Source organism: Orbicella faveolata, unplaced genomic scaffold (assembly GCF_042242905.1).
Source record: "Orbicella faveolata isolate gen_17 unplaced genomic scaffold, um_ofav_v1 contig_34, whole genome shotgun sequence".
Taxonomy (NCBI): domain Eukaryota; kingdom Metazoa; phylum Cnidaria; class Anthozoa; order Scleractinia; family Merulinidae; genus Orbicella; species Orbicella faveolata.
The window spans coordinates 14,582,501-14,602,617 of record NW_028301563.1 but is presented as its reverse complement, the minus strand read 5'-3'; the positions used below and the strand labels follow the sequence as shown (position 1 = coordinate 14,602,617).

At 38.0% G+C, this 20,117-nt stretch overlaps 2 protein-coding genes across 4 annotated transcripts in view; both read left to right on the top strand.

Annotated features, from left to right (window-relative positions):
* The first annotated feature begins 946 nt into the window (after positions 1-946).
* LOC110065700 (uncharacterized) lies at positions 947-14,710 on the top strand. Its single transcript, XM_089271593.1, has 6 exons — positions 947-1,715; positions 2,942-3,249; positions 6,669-6,783; positions 7,550-7,663; positions 9,724-10,104; positions 11,848-14,710. Exons 1-6 carry the CDS (start codon positions 1,592-1,594, stop codon positions 12,099-12,101), a joined length of 1,296 nt encoding a protein of 431 aa, XP_089127719.1. The 5' UTR covers positions 947-1,591; the 3' UTR covers positions 12,102-14,710.
* Positions 14,711-17,853: 3,143 nt separating this feature from the next.
* The window catches only part of LOC110057050 (uncharacterized), a 45,856-nt gene continuing 43,592 nt past the window's right edge, over positions 17,854-20,117 (top strand). For all 3 annotated transcript variants that reach the window (XM_089272139.1, XM_089272140.1, XM_089272138.1), the window contains exon 1: positions 17,854-18,513. The gene's annotated coding sequence lies outside the window, so the exon portion shown is untranslated. The remainder of the gene's footprint in view (positions 18,514-20,117) is intronic.

Genomic DNA, 20,117 nt, shown 5'->3' with positions numbered 1-20,117 from the left:
ACAGGAAAACAACGAAATTAATGTTTAAATTTTCAATAAAGAACAAAAACAAACGCGGAGAACAATAAAAATGCCATGGAGATTCAAGATTTCTAACTGAGTGAAGGTAAAGACATGAGTTGTCACTTTGTCGAAATACACAACAAACGCTCTTCGGGAAAAAATAGTTTCCTATTTTTACATCCCAAGCGTAACTTGGCGTCTGATAATATATATATTTTTCAAGTTACGAGTATGGCAAAATTAGAAGCAGACAATCTGTCAATCTGTTTGCCAAAGGAAAGTATAAATTTAAATCCAGTTGTTTGAATGGCGTTTAATTAATTTATTTCGACTCCACGTTTCCAGTGGGTGTTAACTCAATACTATCTCATCACTTTCTTTCCACTAGACATCAAATGTGAAAACTGATGAAGCATGATGTAAATTTAGTTTCTTGAATGACATTTCGCTAACTTGTTATCATGTTATGTGCATGGAAGCCTGCAGAATATAATGTTTATATCGCTCCCTTTTATAAAAAAAATTATATTATTATTATTATCATTATTATTATTATTATCATTATTATTACTTTATTTTATTTTATTTTTTAAATTGAATATAAGCTTAGCTCGAAGCTGCAATAACGCCCTCGCATAGATATTTATTCAATGTTCAGGTTAACTAATCTTGAGCCATCTTGAACTACAAAATAATATATTTTAATCAGGATAACAACGAAATTAATGTTTAAATTTTCAATAAAGAACAAAAACAATGGTGGAGAACACGGAAAATGCCATGGAAATTCAAGATTTTTAACTGAGTGAAAGTAAAGACACGAGTTGTTGCTTTATCGAGTTACAAAATACAAGGTCTTCGGAAAAAATAATAGTTTTCCATATTTACATCGCAAGCGTAACATGACGCCTGAAAATATATGCTTTTTTGTTTTCAATTTAGGAGTGTGGAAAAATGAGAAGCAGACAATCTGTCAATCTGTTTGCAGAAGGAAAAGTATAAATTTAAATTCAGTTGTTTGAATGGCGTTTAATTAATTAACTAACTTTTAACTTAAGCCAAGCGCATGCATAGAGGGCTGTAAAGTAAATTGTTTAATATCCTACCTTTTGCCAAAACGTTATCAGAGGCGAGGAATATGGTTAAGCTAACAGTCGAAGTCGCAATAACGTCCTGTTGAATGACGTCCCAACAAATCTGAACAAAAAAAAAATTAATAAGATGAAAACAACGAAATCAGTGTTTAATTCATAATAAAGAACCAAAACAAAGATAGGGACCACGGAAAATGCCGTTGAAATTCCAAGTTTTTAACTGAGTGATTGTTAAAAACATGAGTTTGGAACGTATCTTTCATTGGAATTAAACATTCGCTCATAAACAAGGGCAAGAAGGAATTCCTTCCTGTAAGTTTAGTTGAGAAACCCGCAGATAGAAATATTTTGTGAACATAATAAGTGCGTAATTTAAACGGAAGGTCTTAATAAGAGCAGGAGGAGTCAAACTGACATGAGCAGAAATAGCACTGAATGATAGAGACAAAACACGCCATCTCTTATTAGACAGTGTTGACATGTAATGGGATGTTATGTCTACTTCTCATCGCCAGCTGAGAACTGAAGACGTTCGTTGCGGCGTAAAAATGAATGTTTCTGCCCTACTCATTTTTGTGTCATCGATTTCAATAATGTTACGTCCAACGCAAGCGGAGGGTGAGTTTGAAAATTTCCTTACATTTTTATTGATAGCCTTTAAATCGTGTTTTAGACTCTCCCACTTTGTGTATCCTAACATCCACTTGCCTAGGCTAGCATCTCAAACTCTGCCTCATAATCGGGTTGAGTTTGTTGTTGGTTCTTCTCTTCAACCCCTTCTTCTCGTTCATGTTTTCTTCCGGGTACTCCTATTTTCCTCTCTTCATGAAACCGACATTTTAAAATGCCAATTTGACCAAGAATCCGAGTTTGCCTGGGTTTGTCCGTCAGCAACCTCAATATTTTCATTCGGTTACAATTGTTAAAGATCACGCAAAATTGGCATGATAAAATTTTCTTACGTAAAATTGATACGATATTTCATTAATCACTCACAAAAACGAAAAAAAAATGTGTCTTTTGGATAAGTAATTTCGGTCCTTAATTGAAGTTTAAAAGATAAGACCCATGCGAATATATAAATGTACTTATTTGGTTCAACAGTTTTCTTGATAATGGTGATGATGATGGAGATAATCAAGAGACCATGATGTGGATAACAGTCTTTTAGTCTTTTGTGACATTTTAGGAAACTAATCTTCTAAAGTTGCAGTTCAGTCATTTTTGTCTTCTCTGTCTTTCGTGGAAGCTTTGTTTATTTAGCACTCTTTGGTATTTTAAAGGATAGTTGCAATGTCAAAATACTGTAAGATAAACGTAAAATCATGTTCGTGAAGATTTCAAGTTCTTGATGCATCGCTAAGTTTTCCAGAAATAATAATTGGCTTTTGATGACGCAATGACCTCGGCCGATTCGTTAATTCTTTAGTGATCTCCCCGCGATCTCCTGCTGTCCTTTACGAATAATGAGAATATCGCGGCTTAAAGCCGTTAAAATTCTTCATTGAAAGGGATTCTTCTCAATTTCGCAAAAACAGACGTTCCGAAATAAAAATATTCATATTCCTCTTAAACAGCTTCTAGTGAAGCATCATGATTCGTCATAATTTATAAGTAGTAAGCCGCAGAACTTGGCAACCCTGATCCATGTTTCGGATGTGTCTCTTTAAATGTTCTAACATGTTTTTGGTTTTGACGATATCGTTCAACGCCATACCAACTTCAAAAGGTAACGTTCCATTTACATACTTTCTTTAACAAAAATGCTTATTCTTTAGCCAATTCAAAACTTAGTGAAAACCTTTGAGGGACTTCGTAATCATGTGTGGATGAAATCAACACAGGTACACCTAACGTCATTGATGCACGCGGTCGAAGTATCAGCCGGGGAGTTCACAATGGTGTCGCCTTTGCCAACTTTAAAGCCCACAAGTTCTCGTACTTAAACATCACAAGTATTGGTACTAATTATGTCCTTAATGGAAAAGAATGTGGCGTTGCATGTATTAACATACCTTCATGTTTCTCCTTTAACCTGGCTGCATTTTATGACATCAACGGAAGAATCTTATGTGAACTACTCCCATCTGACAAGTACAACAACTCAGACAAGTTCATCAGCAACCAACTTTTCCATCACTTCAGTATTGGGGTAAGCACTTAACTGACAACCTCTTTGAAATGCATTTTGATTTACAAGAATGTTTTAGTACGCTACTATCTTCAAGAGCTAGAGAGACAACGGATCAAACGTTTTCTACAACAATGTATAATTTCAAAATAGATGTCATCAATGTAAACGGAATCAGATATCTGAATTGAGAGGCCTAATTTTGTTCAGTCGACAGTTACAAGTAAAGTCAAGTGTAAGCTCAGCTCTTGAACCAAGTTGCGCAACCAAACCTTTATATGTTTAACTCATTGCCTCATTTATGTTCATATTTTATGCCGCAAAAAAAAAAAAAAAAAAAAAAAAAGACATCCACAAAGCGGAAGATCTCGTCTTCTCAAATTTTCCGGCAGAAACTGCAGCTCATTTTTTTCTACAAAACTTGTCTGTTAAAATTGCTTTCAACCGACAATTACAAGTAAACACAGGCACAAATTAAAGACTCGGAGTGAGTAGATTAGAACTTGAAGCTCCCACAAAGGGGTGGTGGATAACTGCGGGACTTTGCGAGAAGGCGAGAATAGCCTACCTGAGAGATTTGTCAGTACTTTCTAAATTGCGAAATTAAACCGGACTTCAAAGTGTTTTGAAAAACTAGAATGGGAGTCCAGTAGAATTCGACGAATATTTTGCGAGTCACGTGGTTTTTGAAGGGCCATTCACAACCCTTTGATTTTAGAATTAAAGATTTGGCCTGCCAAATATTGGCTAGAAAAACTCTGCACGGGAAGTTCGCTTCAAAATATCCGGAAAAACTACGCGCTCGTGCACATTTTGTTCTACAAAAACTGGCTGTTAAAAGCGGGGAAAACGGTATAGTTGACTTTGAGAGCCCTAACTTCGTTCAACCGACAATTAGATGTAAACACACTCAATCACAATTTCAAGACTAGAATCGAACTGGGTGGGTTAGACCTTGGTGCTCGTTAAACAAAAACCTCATAGCCGCTTATCTCCCTCCCTCTCATTTATTTTTCATCAAGCAAGAAAACTCGGCACAGGAAGACCTCGTCGCTTCCGGCAAACTTTGCGGAAAAAAAAATTACACAGTCAATTTTTCTACAAAAATTGCCTGTAAAAAAAAAAAAAAAAAAGACATAGCAGATATGAAAAGGCAGCGCGAAGACATAAAAGTTTATTGTCGAGTAGTAAGAACAATATTTTTCGAAGAAGCGCAGCCTGTCAGTTAAAAGAACCGACAATTACGAGTAAACACAAGCACAAAGTTGAAACTAAAGACTCGAACTGAGTAGGTTCGATCTTGAAGCTCGCTCAAGACAACATAACAAGCAGGTGACTCTCGGTCTCATTTATTTTTCATGAAGCAAAAAACATCCACACAGGAAGATCTCTCCGACAAAAACTGAGCACTCAATTTTTTCCCCAAAAAATTGCCTGTTAAACGAGGTTAAAAGAAAATATATAGAAGATATGACAGGAAGATAGAAGATATGAAAAAGCAGCGCGAAGACATAAAAGTCTATTGTCGAGTAGTAAGAACAATATTTTCGAACAAGCGCAGCCTGTCAGTTGAAAGAACCGACAATTACGAGTAAACACAAGCACAAAGTTGAAACTAAAGACTCGAACTGAGTAGGTTCGATCTTGAAGCTCGCTCAAGAAAACATAACAAGCAGGTGACTCTCGGTCTCATTTATTTTTCATGAAGCAAAAAACATCCACACAGGAAGATCTCTCCGACAAAAACTGAGCACTCAATTTCCCCCCCTAAAAATTGTCTGTTAAACGAGGTTAAAAGAAAATATATAGAATATATGACAGGATGACGGTGAAAAATAAATATATCGAGGACATGTTTTACTAACTAGCGCCGCCTGTTACAAAAACGGGTAAAAATTAAATTTAACGGAATACTTGACTTTAGTGGACTAATTTCGTTCAGTACGAGTAAACACAACCAAAAACTATGATCGGAATTGAACTGAGTGAGTTCGATCTTGAAGCTCGCACAACAAAACCTAACAAGCGGGTTAACTCACTGTCTCATTTATTTTCACGAAGTAAAAAGCACGGACACATGAAGATGTCGTCATTTCAAATTTTCCGGCCAAAACTGCGCTCTCGTATTTTCTTTTTAACAAATAAATTGCCTGTTAATTAAACGGAGTGAAAAATGAATATACAGAGGAAGTGACAGGGCGACTCAGGGATATAAATAAAAAATGTTTTTTGAGTAGTAAAAACAATATTTTACGGAAGAGCACAACCTAATGAAAGCAGTAAAAATATAAATATAACGGAAGAGCGGGCGAGCCTAACTTCGTTCAAACGACAATTAACACAAACACAACCTAAAGACTCGACTGAGTAAGTAAAACCTGGAAGCTCGCAAAACAAAACCTAACACGTAGGCTAACTCTATGTCGTGTTTATTGTTCATGGAGCAAAAGAGAAAAAAAATCGGCACAGGAAGATCTCGGTCGTCACTTCACATTTTGCGGCAAAAATTGTGACAAAACATTGCTGGTTAAACGGGGTGAAAAATAAATATAGAGAGGATATGGTAGGGCGGCGCAAAGAAAAAAATGTATTTCTGAGGAGTAAAATATTGTTTGTAACCCGAAAAAATAAAATCTATATTCTTCAGGCCACCGTGTAATTTTCTTTTTGTTATAGGGACAAAACAACACGAGTTACCTCATTTTATTTCTCCAAAATGTCAGCGCGTCGGCTAATATTGCATTTACGCTGCTCTGTATCATACAGCCTGCAGAAAATGGCTTTCGTCACTGTCACTGAAAATAATTCGCTGTCTTTTAAACTCTTTTTGTTCAAACTCGGGGCCTTTCTGAACCGAGCAGCTGTGAAAGCATTCACTTGTCCTTCTTGGCGCTAGTAAAAATAGGCTAGGTTACTGTACTTGTGCTGGGCTGAACTGTCGATGTTGCCGTAATTTCATCCATTCTTATTTTCGGTGAAGACGGAATCAGTCATTACACAACCAAAAGGTTCCTGTCCCTGGGATCCGGATAAATCGGCCGAGATGTGGTTTGACAGTTTTCTCTGAAACAGCCGAACAGTTATTTAGCGAATTAATTTATTTTTTTTGTGTCCAGTTATTAGCACAATTTCAGTGGGTGAAATATTATACAATACCAAAGATTCTGGAAGAAATGCTTTCTTGCCTTATGGTTTACTAATTTCTGGTCCTACTGACTGGGTTGGGAGGCCGTTATCATGTTTTTCATCATCGATCGATGTGAATTCGCAGCGGGAAAGCTTTCAACCTTTTTTCTCTGCCTTGGAACTTCTGTGTTGATTAGCGAGATATATAGAAGACGTGAAATGGTCATTCATCAGCTGATGGTCTCTATTGGGTTTTTCTTAGCTTGGTTTAGCTTAGCTTACCTTCGGTTACTAAATTTCAGTTTATTTCTTAGTCTCCATGTATGAGTGGACCGTGCCAGAACGGTGGAACTTGCGTATCGATTTATGAGAAAAACAGCTTTGTGTGCCTTTGTACAAAAGGATACGCAGGAAGTATTTGCCAAACAGGTAAGACGACTAATAACACTTGGACGATGATAGAATCACTTGATATGAGATGTTATAATGTGCTCTTCATAAAGAAGAGGCTCAGCCTACCCTAAATAAAGTTACCTTACCTTACCTTACCTGACCTCACCTCACTGCTATAAAATACTTTGGTCTGTTTCATTACCTCACACTCCATACATTGTATATACTAAGACAGTTGTTTCTCTTTTTTATTTTCATGTCATAGGGACATCGAAATAATTATTGTGTTAAACTTTTCTTGGTAACTTAGTTTTATCGTTTATATTTATAAGTTTAAACTTATGCCCTACGCTTAAAAGTATACGAAAGAGGGAAGTTCCCCTTATAAATGATAAGACCAAGAACAATAGCAATAGCATTTATGTAGCTCATGAAGCTGAGAGCTACAAAGATAGGTTTCAGGTCTGCTATCTTCTCTCGACTAATAATTAACAGTCAAACAGGCTCTATCTTCCCCGTGCAACTGACAGCGGGTGGTCAGAACCAGAAGATTCCCACCCAGCAAGAAATTGTTTGTGGAACAGATATGTTTCAAGGAGCAGATGCGTTGCCATTCCCTGACTGGATTATGATAATGATGGATATCTGATAAAGATGTTTTGTTTTTCTTTATAAAAGCAAATAATTCTGAAAGTTTGTAAGTTAGTGATCTCTTTTGCCTATTTGCTCCGGGCCGGCCTCTGTCAAATATAACAACATAAGCTATTGCGTTTAATCCTTTTAATCGTATCTTCTAACACAGATATCGATGATTGTGCAAGTCATCCCTGTAAGAACAACGGGACCTGCATAGACCGAGTGAACGGATTTAACTGCAGCTGTGCACCAGGCTTTAATGGAAAACAATGTGAAACAGGTAACTCTATCCAAAATGCATTTTCCTTCAGCTGTTAGCTCTTTCTATGTCGCTTGCAATGCTTTATTTTTAAACTGATTGAAAAGGGCAGAAACATATACTTTTGTTGTTGCAGGGTTCTATTGTATATGACCGTTATGTGATAATGTGACAGGGAATTAGCAGCACAAACAGCACGTCAACAGCACTCAGAACTTAGGTCCAACCATATCGTTTTAATTCAAGAACGCAACCAAAGAATATTTTACAGGGCACGGCTATTTAAGCTGAAAACACAATTCTAAAGGATTACGTAAAGTTATTAAAAAGTCTTAACTAAACATTGGCCGTTTTTATACTAGAGGACGCATTATCCGTCTAGAAGGATAATCCTGGCCGTTTTTTATACTAAAGACGCATTATCCGTCTGGACGAACTTGGGCAAGCATTTTTAGTTCGTCTGGTTATGCGTCTCTAGTGTAAAGACGGGCACAAGACGTATTATGCGTCTAGACGAACTATACTTCGAAATTCGTCTTGAACGACGAACTAGCATAATACGTCTTGTGCCCATCTTTATACTAGAGACGCATAACCAGACGAACTACAAATGTTTGCCTAAGTTCGTCCAGACGGATGATGCGTCTTTAGTATAAAAACGGCCACCATCTCATACATTTCAGAAAGCTCGATTGGCTATGACGGAGTTCGTTGTTTACAACATTAATAACTTCCAAAACAATACAGGTAGATAACAGTTTAACAAAAGACTTTCGCAGGTAGTAATTACAGTTTAATGTTTATTATAGTTATGATCTTACAACAAAACAGCATGGCTGTTTGTTACGGTTAATAAACTGGAACAGTAACCTGTAACTTAGAAATGCAAAACGAACTGAAACAAATATATCTAAAGAGAATATGGAAAATATACTAAACGTACGTTTTCACACGAAAGTGCAGAAGTCCAATTTGTCGTGTTTTACTGACTGTACAAAACACGCATCGGCGGGCGCTCTTACTGATTCATCGACAACAGACAATTTATTGGATTTTACACATACAAAACTGAGCAGCATCTACAGATATAAACGTATTGGGCCTTGATGAAACATCAAGCGTTGCTTACAATTTAGGCGAAACTCAAACTTGCAATTATCCTTTTTTTTTTACCTTTTGGACGCGATTGGGCTCGATTTCCAGCCGTTTTGTGAGCCCGCGTTCCTTGCCTTGGAAGGAGGATAAACAACCGCACTCAGAAAACGGCTGGAAATCGAGCCTAAGGTCGCGATAGACTCTGGCGAAATCTTCGCAAGCGTGTGGCAAGAGGAGGGAGGATTTGAAGCCCTAAAACGCTGCTATATCCAAATATATCCAAATATATGTATTATTGAAAAGCTGTTTAAATCTTCAACATAAGTGAAGAAGTAGCGGAACACAACTTGCTCAGTGATATAAAGCGGGACATACCTAAATTCGACACTGTCTTACTTCACTCAAACTGGAGCAGCTTACGACGAAAATACTGAAGCAAAATTCCAACAGACATGAACGTATTGAGTTGTGGGCCAAAAGCATCAAACCTTTCGGGAATTTCGCGCGCCATTTCCCGTCGCTACACCCGCAAAAATCCTCGCAGCATGTACGCACGTGTGCCGCACACGATGGCGCAATTTGATCTAAAAATTGCAAAAATGTTCCATATCATACTGAGGGACAGCCCCAAAACTAGAAATGGCGCGCGCTTACGGTCTCCGTCCCCGATGATGGCTCCTGTTATTGGTAAATTTCATTTTATTGCATTGTGTTATTATTGTTTTATATCATACTTTATTTTTTCTTCACATGCATGGAACATTTATCCACTTTCGTGGAAATTCAACCAGACTTTTCCCCTTTACCTGCCTTAAATGACGTCATGTATAGACGAGGCAAATTTACAAAGAAATTATTTTCAGACCTCTATTATAAGATGGTCATGTTTCAGATATGATTACATAAAATACATATAACAGGATTTTCCTAAATCATCACCGCAGTAGAGCTTACGACGATGAACCTTGACATATTTTGCTCCACAGTTTCCACAGTCTGTGCTGACAGTTACAAATCTGGAGAAAGGAAAGGCGGTGTTTATAAGTTCAACCCAGATAGTGCAGGGATCATTGAAGTGTTCTGTGACCAGACAACAGCCGGAGGAGGGTGGTTAGTATTCCACAAGAGACTGGACGGTTCGGTGAATTTCTACCGAGGCTGGAACCAGTACAAAAGTGGCTTTGGAAATCTGACTGGTGAATTTTGGCTCGGGCTTCACAACATACATCGTCTGACTAGCAGTGGAAGTTACAAGCTTCGCGTTGATCTGGAAGACTTCGCAGGGAAAACCTATTACGCCGAATACGATTTCTTTAAAGTGGCGAGTGAGGGAGAGAAATACAAACTGAGCGTGGGAAGTTACTCAGGTTTGAATTTTTACGTTCTTTGATAACTATGATCTCAGTTAGAACGAATTCTGTTGACATTAAGTACCAACAGACCCAATAAGCTCCTTGATTTCTTTCATCTCGTACTAAGTTGAGGAAAATGTTTTTCTTGGTAGGACCAAACTGAAGTTTGTCATAGTATTTATAATTACTAACTAAATGGGGCGGTGTATGAAGCAAGCAACTAAATGATTATCATTTTAGTGGCACGCATGAGTGGAAATTTGTGTCTGAGCAAAGTCAGGTTATGGACAAAGCCAAGATTTCAATGTCGAGGATGAAGGAAGGTCGACAGGGGGAAGGCAGAATTTAAGCTAGTAAACTCCATAAGTTTCCTTTTGCTGGTTATCACAGCTTTTGGTAGCCTGAGTCTGTTTTATTACATTTTCCGACAGGTGTATTATTAAGCTGTGCCGGTGTATAAGAGATAAAGAGCACGGGGTGGGGAGAGGGGAGGGGGGGGGGAGGGGGGAGGGGGGGAGGGGGCATGGGGATGCGAACAGCTTAACGAGCGAAGGTACTAAGTAGTTGTTCGTCTCTTTTAAAACCAGTATTCTTGTCCTCTCCAAGAATCTTCTTCAAATACCGTCACTTTTCAAATTCCGAAAAGACATTCTGAACGTTTTAAAAATACCTTTTCTTTTAAAAAAGACTTAGTTTTAAATAAAAATTAGCAACTGAGGCTTTTCAATTTCTTGTCTATTTAATGATTTTAATTTAGCACTTTTTGTCAATTTTTGATATTGTAAGTGCCTATTAAATATCCAGCTAATTCTACTTTGTAACATTTGATATGTTTTTCTATCAAATGAATAAAGACATTATCACTATCATTATCATCACATGTAACTATTTTACCGGAGAATTAAACCTAAGTTAAAAAAAAAAGAAAAAATCAACATACCGTAAAATCCTCCGTAAAATCATTACTTAACTGTTCTACGAAAATGTAAACAAGAGACAGCGCCTAGCTCGACAAGCCATGGTACATCATAACTTCATAACTACAGGATACATCATAACTTTACTTTCTTGAGATCTCCAGGTAATGCATTTTCTGGCAATTGGAGGACCATCTAAAAGAATATTCATAACTATAAATTAAATATTAAGACAGAGCCACGATGTCCCAGGATGGACGCAACAAAATATATCAGTTCCATTCTCAGTAACTAAGGATCAAGAAGATGATCATGGAACTTTGTTTCTCATTCAAAGATCGTCGGCTGTAACCAGACGCAAGTGAAATACGTAATCTGCTTAAATGGGCGCTGACTATGCCTCGGTCTAGCTGTTTCAAAAACCGTGATTGCTTTTAAAGTTAATTACATTTTAAGTTTATTAACAATAGGTCATTTCCGAGTTTCCTTGTGCCTCTGTTTCAAAACGAGTCTTCCTGTAAAACCTTCCTTATGAAAATGAGTTTGATTTGCATGAAAATGAACATGTAGGTGGAACACATTTTGATATGAATGCTTTCGCACGTAGACTCGTTTTGATACAGAGGCACGAGGCAACTAGGAAATGGCCTATTAGCACTATGTTATCTTTGCAGTAACGTTTGTCACAGTTTATAATTATAAGAGTTTCTAAAACGTTATGTTACTAATTGCCGCAACTTTAAAGGCTCATTTTATTATTTTCTCGTTTTGTAAATAATAGGCGCAAATCATCTTTGAGACACAGGAATACTTAATCTTATTTTTGTTTCTGTAATGCTAGGTTTAGGAACCGCTGGAAATTTTCTGGCTCGTCATAATGGCCATAAATTCTCTACAAAAGATCAGGATAACGACGTATCTTTTTATCACTGTGCCTCATACCCGAAATTTGAAGGAGCCTGGTGGTACCGTGACTGTAGACAGAGTAACCTAAATGGTATCTATCGGAACGGAGCGGACGATGGCACTATGATGTGGGGTAACATTCACCCCATTAAGAGAGCAGAAATGAAGATCAGGCCGATGGATTTTTAGAATAAGCACTTTAGGTGAAACCCTTTTCCTTAATCCCCTGTTCTTAGTCTTAGCAAGACTCATTGTCCCTGACCGTATTTAGCTAGTCCTAGTCCTAGACAAATAGGCGGAAAATGCCGGAACTGTTTTGTCTAGGAAGAAGATAAAGACGTCGTATTGCTCGCGCTATTTATGCAGAAGTTTCATGCACTTCATTAATATCAACTAAGTTAGTCCAAGGGGCAAATACTTGTAACAAAATGCATTCAATCGGATTGCTTCGTGCAAGGGACTCTGACGCAACTGATCTGTTGACACGAATTTTAGGATATGTTTGGGATCTATTTGGTATACGTATTTGTTCATTTGGCACTGTTTTCATTTGACATTTACTCAAGCGACTTTTATTCATGCTTTATCAACACGGCATTTCCTTTATTCAGGAATGTCTCCCGTTATCGATATAACTAATTATGACGGGACATAATGTATTCCCTGATATTCTTTTTAGTATGTCGGTTTGTTTGTGGGAGAGGATTTTCCTATTTTTTATTATTTTGGGCTCGTTTTTTGAGGGATTGAATACATTAAGGGTGTTCATCAAATCTTGATATGGGGTGAGCAATTGACAAGGGATCGTTTTAGGGACTTATCGCGAAAATTACCAAAGGGTTAATAAACCACCTGGACACGAAATATGTTCTTGTACGAAAAGTTCCAAGCTCTGTTCATTGCTAATTGAACCGGCAATCGAATGTTAAAGGTAAAGGAAACATCAAAAGATGCTAATATATAGCTTTGGAAAGAAGTCTGGTTTTTTGTGGTTTATTTACTTTTGGATAACTGATAATATTTGTTTAGCATACTTTTACCAATACTTTGAGAGCCCGATGTGTTTATGGTAGCTGACTGTGTTTCATTAGCTTTTCAATATATATATATACATACATACATACATACATACAGACAGACAGACAGACAGACAGACAGACAGACACACACATACATAGATATACATATATATATCTATATCTACATCTACATCTACATCTACATCTACATCTACATCTACATCTACATCTACATCTACATCTACATCTACATCTATATCTATCTATATCTATCTATCTATCTATCTATCTATCTATCTATCTATCTGTTTTGGCTTACAAAAGAGCCTTCTTCGGCCAAGTAACTATAGAAATCTGTTAGCTCGATTCTTTCTTTGCTATGGCAACCATGATTTGACATGCGAGTTTACCAAGAATTCTTCGTATTAGGAGTACAGCGTAATTCTTCATTCTCGTGATATATTTGTTTTCAAGTTTTGTTCAGTAGTTTTGCAGTATTAGTTAATTTTGGTATGCCATTTGAATTGTTTCGGGTTGTTTGTTTAGCTCCCTTATTGTAAGTAATGTAAGTATTGTTCTGTAAGTAGAGTATTGTAATGTTAGTGTAGGAGAACTGTATTGTAAGTAATGTGGGTAATTCATTGTGCATTGTAAGTAATCTAAGTGACTTAAGTGAAAGAAAATCAAGGAAAAGAAAACAAAAAGCTCGGATAAGATAGAAACGAATACCGAAGGGAGTTCTATAAATTTTACTCCCCTTTGAACAGCCGCAGGCGTTAGGAAGAATTGATTGCATGATTTGTAGTTTAATCGGTCAGTTTAATCAGTCATTAAGTAGAAGTGACCAAAGCAAATAACTTTCTAAACTTTAAGTTAACACCTTGACCAAATATTTATTCAAGCAGCTTTAATTAATGCTTTAAAAATGCTAGAAGCATTTTATGTAAGTTTAGTGTATGTCCAACCATGTGATGCTTTTAGTGGAAGCATGTTAGTAAGGTGTTCCCAATTAGTAACCTTTAGGGTAATTGGTTTTACTAGTAGGGATATTTATGACCTAGATTACATATAACAGAGCAACAAAGAGACAGCCAAAGCTGGTAGTTACGTTCAAAGTAATATCTAAAAAACATTATAATCGTCATTACTGTTAGCTACAATCAGTTACAGCTGAGTCCTGATAACCCTATAAAGCTTCAAAAGAAATTGAGAAATGTTCGATTTCAAGAGGAACAAATGACCGGGAATTAGTTATTAAAATAGTGTATGTTTCAATCAGGCTTATTACGGAGGAGTAAAAGTGGAATGATACCGTGCCAACACGAAAACAAAGCACAAAACAGAAGAGAACAAACTAAACAAAGGGAAACTGGTCAGTTCCAACGAGTCACTTTCTCAGTTCACTTTTTTTTTAAGGACGTTCAGTCCATTCACATATTATATCAATCAGAAAACGCCTCAGTTGCATTACCTTTCAACAGATATTCGCGTAATATAAGTGACTATAAAACTAGTTTCGTCCTTAACCTCTTGAGATTCAAGTCCGGGCTGACTTCATGTAACCATGCACGATAAATGAACCTAGATGCCAGGTTTTTCCAGTGATTGTTTTGTTACTGTATTCGTTGGTAGTCTGGTATCTACTAGGTTTATTAAAAAGACATAGAAAGACGAGAGATCCAAATCACAAGAGGTTCAAGTTATAGCTAGTTTCAATGGCCTACCACTAAAATAACGAAACATACATCACAAATAAAATGTTATAATCAATGTAAAGAAGAGATGGAGTGTCATTTTCTTAAATGAATAACTTACTAAATATAGGAAAGTCATCCCGGTTTAACATAGTTTTCAACAAAGGTGTTTTTCAGTTGAGTTTCGTAAAACCAAAACCAAAGTAATCACTTTGAGCAGTAACATAAGGACACAGACAATCCAATGAACCAATCACAACTCGAAGCAAATACGTGTAGGTGACGCGAAGCGCGGGAAAACGTTTGTGGGAGATTGATACCCTCACGTCATGTGACCGCGTGGTGATGGTAGTCGATAATTACCCGCCAATCCCGAGAGGGGGGAAGGAGGAGTGCCCTGCTATAGGGACAGGAATTCTCGTCGGAAAATTTAAATTATACCCCAAAAGGATACCAATCTACGCGTGGCTCAGCTTAATTTGACCCTCTGAGATATACTAGTTTTAAACAATCAACCAAAGAATAGCTAGAGTGACTTAAGGGACCGTTCATTTTTTATGATGGAGGGGGGGCTGGTGGGATTTCGGAAGCACCATTTAAAAATCGCATGACCCCCCCTCAGCTTACCAATTTTTTCACATGGCCCCCCCTTATAGCGGTTATTTTTTGGGATGACCCCCCCCCAAAAAAAAAATTGAACAAACAATATTTAGATTTCAACTTTTTTAATATTTCTCTATTATCCCCCCACTTCACGTTATTGTGCTCACTATGAAGACAATAATTACAATCCCTATACTACAGAGAGCTGTTGTTTAAAAAACAAATCAAAAGAAAGAGAAGTCAATTTCGGATCTCCTAGCCATGGCTCGCCCTGAGCGTGTGGCATTTGGGCTCTCATTGGCATCTTCCTCATCTGAATTGATGAATGCAAAAATGACGTCACTTGAGTCATCTTCTCCCCCAGAGTCAATGGCATGACTGTCATACTCATCATTGTCACTTTCATCCGTTTCACTGCTGTCAGCACTTGCCCTGTTGTCATTTTGTGTCAATGTCCTGGCATTTCTCAGCGTTGGTTGGCCAGCTCTGAGAGGACTCTTCTGCTGCAAGCATGAATGTCTTACAATTACCTTTACTTTCTCACTCTCGCTGCTTTTCAAATGCGCAAAATTCCAAAATGCGCAATAATGGCGAAAGCGACGAGTCGTTTAAGAAAAGGTTTACAGCTGAACGATCCAGGCAGTTTGACATCTTACAAGCAAAAGAAGCAATCTTTCTAAGTGCGGATGGCTGTTCAGAGAGGGCGAGTGAGTTTTCCATGCCAGGGTACCAGTTGAAGCCCAGTGATGGAAGAAAAGTGAACTTCTCCATCAAAGAGCACAGAGCAATGGTGGAAAAGTTGAATGTCATATTGAAAGATGTAAAGGAACACGATTCCACACTCTTTCAGTCCAATGGGCTTGCTTTAAAGCAGGGCGAAGAATTTACCCACAGTTTTAATGTAAAACAGATCAAATGTATAGAAGCTAAGTTGACGAAGGTCACGCAGGACATGGAAGCACTAGAAAATAAGAAGAGCAATTATAACAGCATATTCAAAGGCATACTCAAACAGCACATCAACAAAAAGAGAAGGAAAAAAGAAAACCACAGAACGTCTAATGAAAGAAAGAGGAAGCGGACTGAAAACAACGTCCAACGAGTTTATGGAATCTGTGTTGGAAACCCGCTAGGAAATGATCTTCCACAATGCCTTGTGTACCCTCCTAGAACGGCCGTCCCGGAAGAGTGTATTAAAGTTGAGGATGTTGCCACGTCGTTATTTAGAAGAGATGGGCCATACATCGCACAGCTCTTGGAAGGGAATTATTTCACCACAAACCTTAAGCAGGAAGTCAGAGATTATGTTTACACCTTCATGTTCCCTGAAGAGTACACTCTGACGGAAAGCATTGCTGCCTCTTGCAGCATTGGTGAAAGAGACTCCCATAGCAGCACAAGCGGCGACGAAGAACTCGACGACAGCGAAGATGAAGATGAGTGCCAGTGAAAGTTGCATTCGAAAATAACAGTGTTTTAAAATACTTCTTTTCAGTAGCTACAAATGCTTTTTGTCGCCAAACGTTTTTTTAAAGCAGAAGGAAAGTTTGTAATAAATTTGTATCCTGCCTTCTATGTTTATTCTATAGCAATTTTTTTGATATTCAAACATTATGCCATTTTAAAGTTTTCCTAAAATATTTCACGTGACCCCCCCCTTTTTCCCTTATTTTTTTGGGATGGCCCCTCCTCGAAAGCCATTTTTTCTCGCCTGCCCCCCCCAAATCCCACCAGCCCCCCCTACCTTATAAAAAATGAACGGTCCCTAAATGGCGCTAAAAAACAGAATCATCGAATCCTTTCATCTGTGACGAATTTTTAAAGATTTCATTTCAGATCGATCTGACCATCAACAACGTATCATCGTGCTTTGTACTTGTTTCTTCTAATACAACCCTAATCCTCCACCCCCCCTCCCCATGGTAACGAGTTTGTCTTCTTCATTTTTCCTCAGACTGTTCATGTAAGGCGCCGTCTGCACTACGCCTGAGCATTTTGAAAACACAGCCTCATTTCTGTAGTTATGCCTACCGTCCACACCAATCTCTCACGAAAACGGAGCGTTTCAAAACAATCTGCAAAGAGGAGGCATTTAAAACACGGGCTTTCCGTTTCATCTGAAAACGAAGCTTTTGGAAGACGATGACGTCACGATGATCATGTGATTTGCCTGCCAGAGATTTCCTCAAACACAAATCCAAGATGACCGGTGATTGTTGCGTTGTCAAATTTCTCCGGCGTAGTATGGACGGGGCGGCTTAAGATGAAGTATGCTACGTTTTCAGCTCAAAGTTGGCCCGCGTATTATTGATTAGTTCTTATCCCGATAAACCGCCTCGTGTGAACTGATAACCTTAAAACAGTGATTAAATATTCATGTACTTCTGTCAGTTCTGCGCAAAAAGGCATCAGCCAATCTTCCATTTCCAGTGCCAATAGACATTATCTCGCGTCCGATTTGCAGGCCATCTTCAAATCAAAATTATTCGCCCAAGTGCTAGACTCAGTGCTGTAACCATAAAAAACTATCAAGTTTCCGTGTTCTTTATTACAGACTTATCCTTCTCGACCAGAATGCGTGCTCAAAGAGCGTACGATTAATAACCTGAGGCTTCGTCCTATTTTGTCAGTCATCCGATTTTTCTTTTCTTTTTCTTTCCTTTTTTTTTTGTTTTGTTTTTGTTTTTTTTATTTTTTATCCAATTGTTGTCGAATTGGACAACACGTACCGTGTTGTTCACAAGTAGCCGGTTACAATCTACTTTATGATGTCAGCCGGTACTCTGCTCGATTATTCTTCCAATTCTTTAGAGAAGATTGCAAATCGGTCAGCTACTCAAACAGATAAAGCCGCCAACTTGAAAACTGTGACCACCGGCCGCTGTGTGATGCTTGCAGGCTCACCTTTAATTTTCTTCTCTCCTCAGTTATCTTTTGTTTTCACTCCAGCCGTCTTTTCATTCTGGAAAAACGAAAAAAAAAAGCTATAAATAAATAATACAATACAACTAATGTAAATTAAAGGGCGGAAAGGGAAAGGAAGTCGTTTTCTGGTGACCGCCTGCCTCGCGCTTTACGCTTTTTACGCCTTCCGGTTGCGCGGAAATTGGGGCGAGAGCAAAATATCGGCGGAGTGGGTGCTTGTGGGGCGAGCGGGTGAGCGAGGCTAGGAATGCAAGCAGTCCGACATGTTTGTCTGATCAATGTTTGGGACTCTAGGGCCATACTTTCCAAAAATCGGCCTTAAATGGTAACGTTCTGCAGCCTGCAACGTCCTTTCCCGAGGTAAGAAGTGTTTGAAGTCCTTGAAGCCAGAATCTTAACAAAGTTAGATGTCGAGGCTGTTATTTAACAGCCTGAGAGATTACGAGCCTCATCAAACAACAATTTATACGAAAGTAAGTTAAGCTCGTGTAGCTCAGATCTGCTCGCTGCAGATGAATTTGTTCTTTTCCCTGCACAGTCACCACCCCGGGTATTTACGTAACTTATTTAGTGTTCTACGTTATATTATGTGTTGTTTACTTTGTGCACACATGAAGCTAAAACTGAAATATTTACCGAGAGCTGATCCACACTGAGAACAAAACTGTTTGTTTTAAAGTTTAACTAAAAAACCTGTTAACAGATAATTTTCATCAGCCTAGATGGTTTGTCTAGCAAAGACAAAATAATTTGTCTGGCGTAGGGGTGGGAATGGGGTTGAGGGGGGCGGCGAGGTGGTTGAAAAACTTTTTGTCCGCATTAGTTTCTTTTGTTTTCATGGCGGGTGTCACTGTATATATTGAGCACGGATTTCTTTTTTTTTTTTTATTGTAACTTGAATCCCAACAAACTCAGTAATGCATAAATATGTGAGAGCTTGTTATTCAAGCAAACAGTGCAGTGCAGATGCGTTAGAGCCAAGTTCTGTCAGCTGCTGTCTCTAGGTTAACTTTGAACATGTTGTTGAAGGGCAGAAAGAACCACAGGGAAGCCAAGATGGGTGGTTATGAGTCAGGTATCAGGCAGTGACAGTGGCTGGGTGGTTGGAGTGTCAGACTTGAAATCTGGAGGAGTGGGTTCAAGTCCTGCTCTGACCACTAGCTGGAGTTGTTTCTCTTTAGACCTGAGTTTAACTCTTTCATGGCAGTTGTAAATAGCCAACTGATAAAATCTATAATCAAAAAGTAATATGACTGAAATGACTGTAATTTGATAATCTAGGACTGTGATAATTAGACAGACACTAAAGGATAGAGATATTAGCTGTGTGTTAATTTTTTGTCTTATTTGCCCTTCACCCGCCAACAGATGTATAAGTACCAATTGTAAAATATTCCTTGATTTTACTTCTTATAGTAGCCGGACCTTTCCTTGGTTGATTGTCTACAGTTTACACATCAAATTAACCTCTTATTGGTTATCGTAGAGCAATTCTGATCACTAACTTGATGAGCATTAATTTGCAGAAGTGTAACAGCTCTCATAAGCTTGTTTATAATTCTGTTTGTCGTTATAGTGTATAGCTGTTATTGTTTTAGGGCTAGGGGCATTGTTTCTGTTGTTTGTTTATTGTTCTCTCAAAGGGTATCGAGATATTCATATGAGACCTTACGAAAGCTGCTACATGATGGTCCTATATTTGATCATGGCTAACTTCAAGCAAATCACAGATGTCCTACCTAACGGAAGCAGAATCACATCAAAACGATTAACAGCTTACTTAGAAGTCTTTATTTCCAAATTATTGTTTCACACATAGCACTCTCCTGCTGAGATATTCAGGACATGTCCATTATTTGCTTTGTTGCCATCCACAAATAAAAAAGAAACGACCATTAATTATTCATCAATACATTTGTGAAATAGTTGTGATATGTAGTGGAAAATCACTTACACTGTACCCA

Excerpts from the sequence above, each read along its gene's own strand:
- LOC110065700 (XM_089271593.1), top strand. The coding sequence starts at position 1,592 with ATGTCTACTTCTCATCGCCAGCTGAGAACTGAAGACGTTCGTTGCGGC. Across the intron at positions 1,716-2,941 it reads ACGTCCAACGCAAGCGGAGG|GTACACCTAACGTCATTGAT; the intron begins GTGAGTTTGAAA and ends AAATCAACACAG. Across the intron at positions 3,250-6,668 it reads TCCATCACTTCAGTATTGGG|TCTCCATGTATGAGTGGACC; the intron begins GTAAGCACTTAA and ends TTTATTTCTTAG.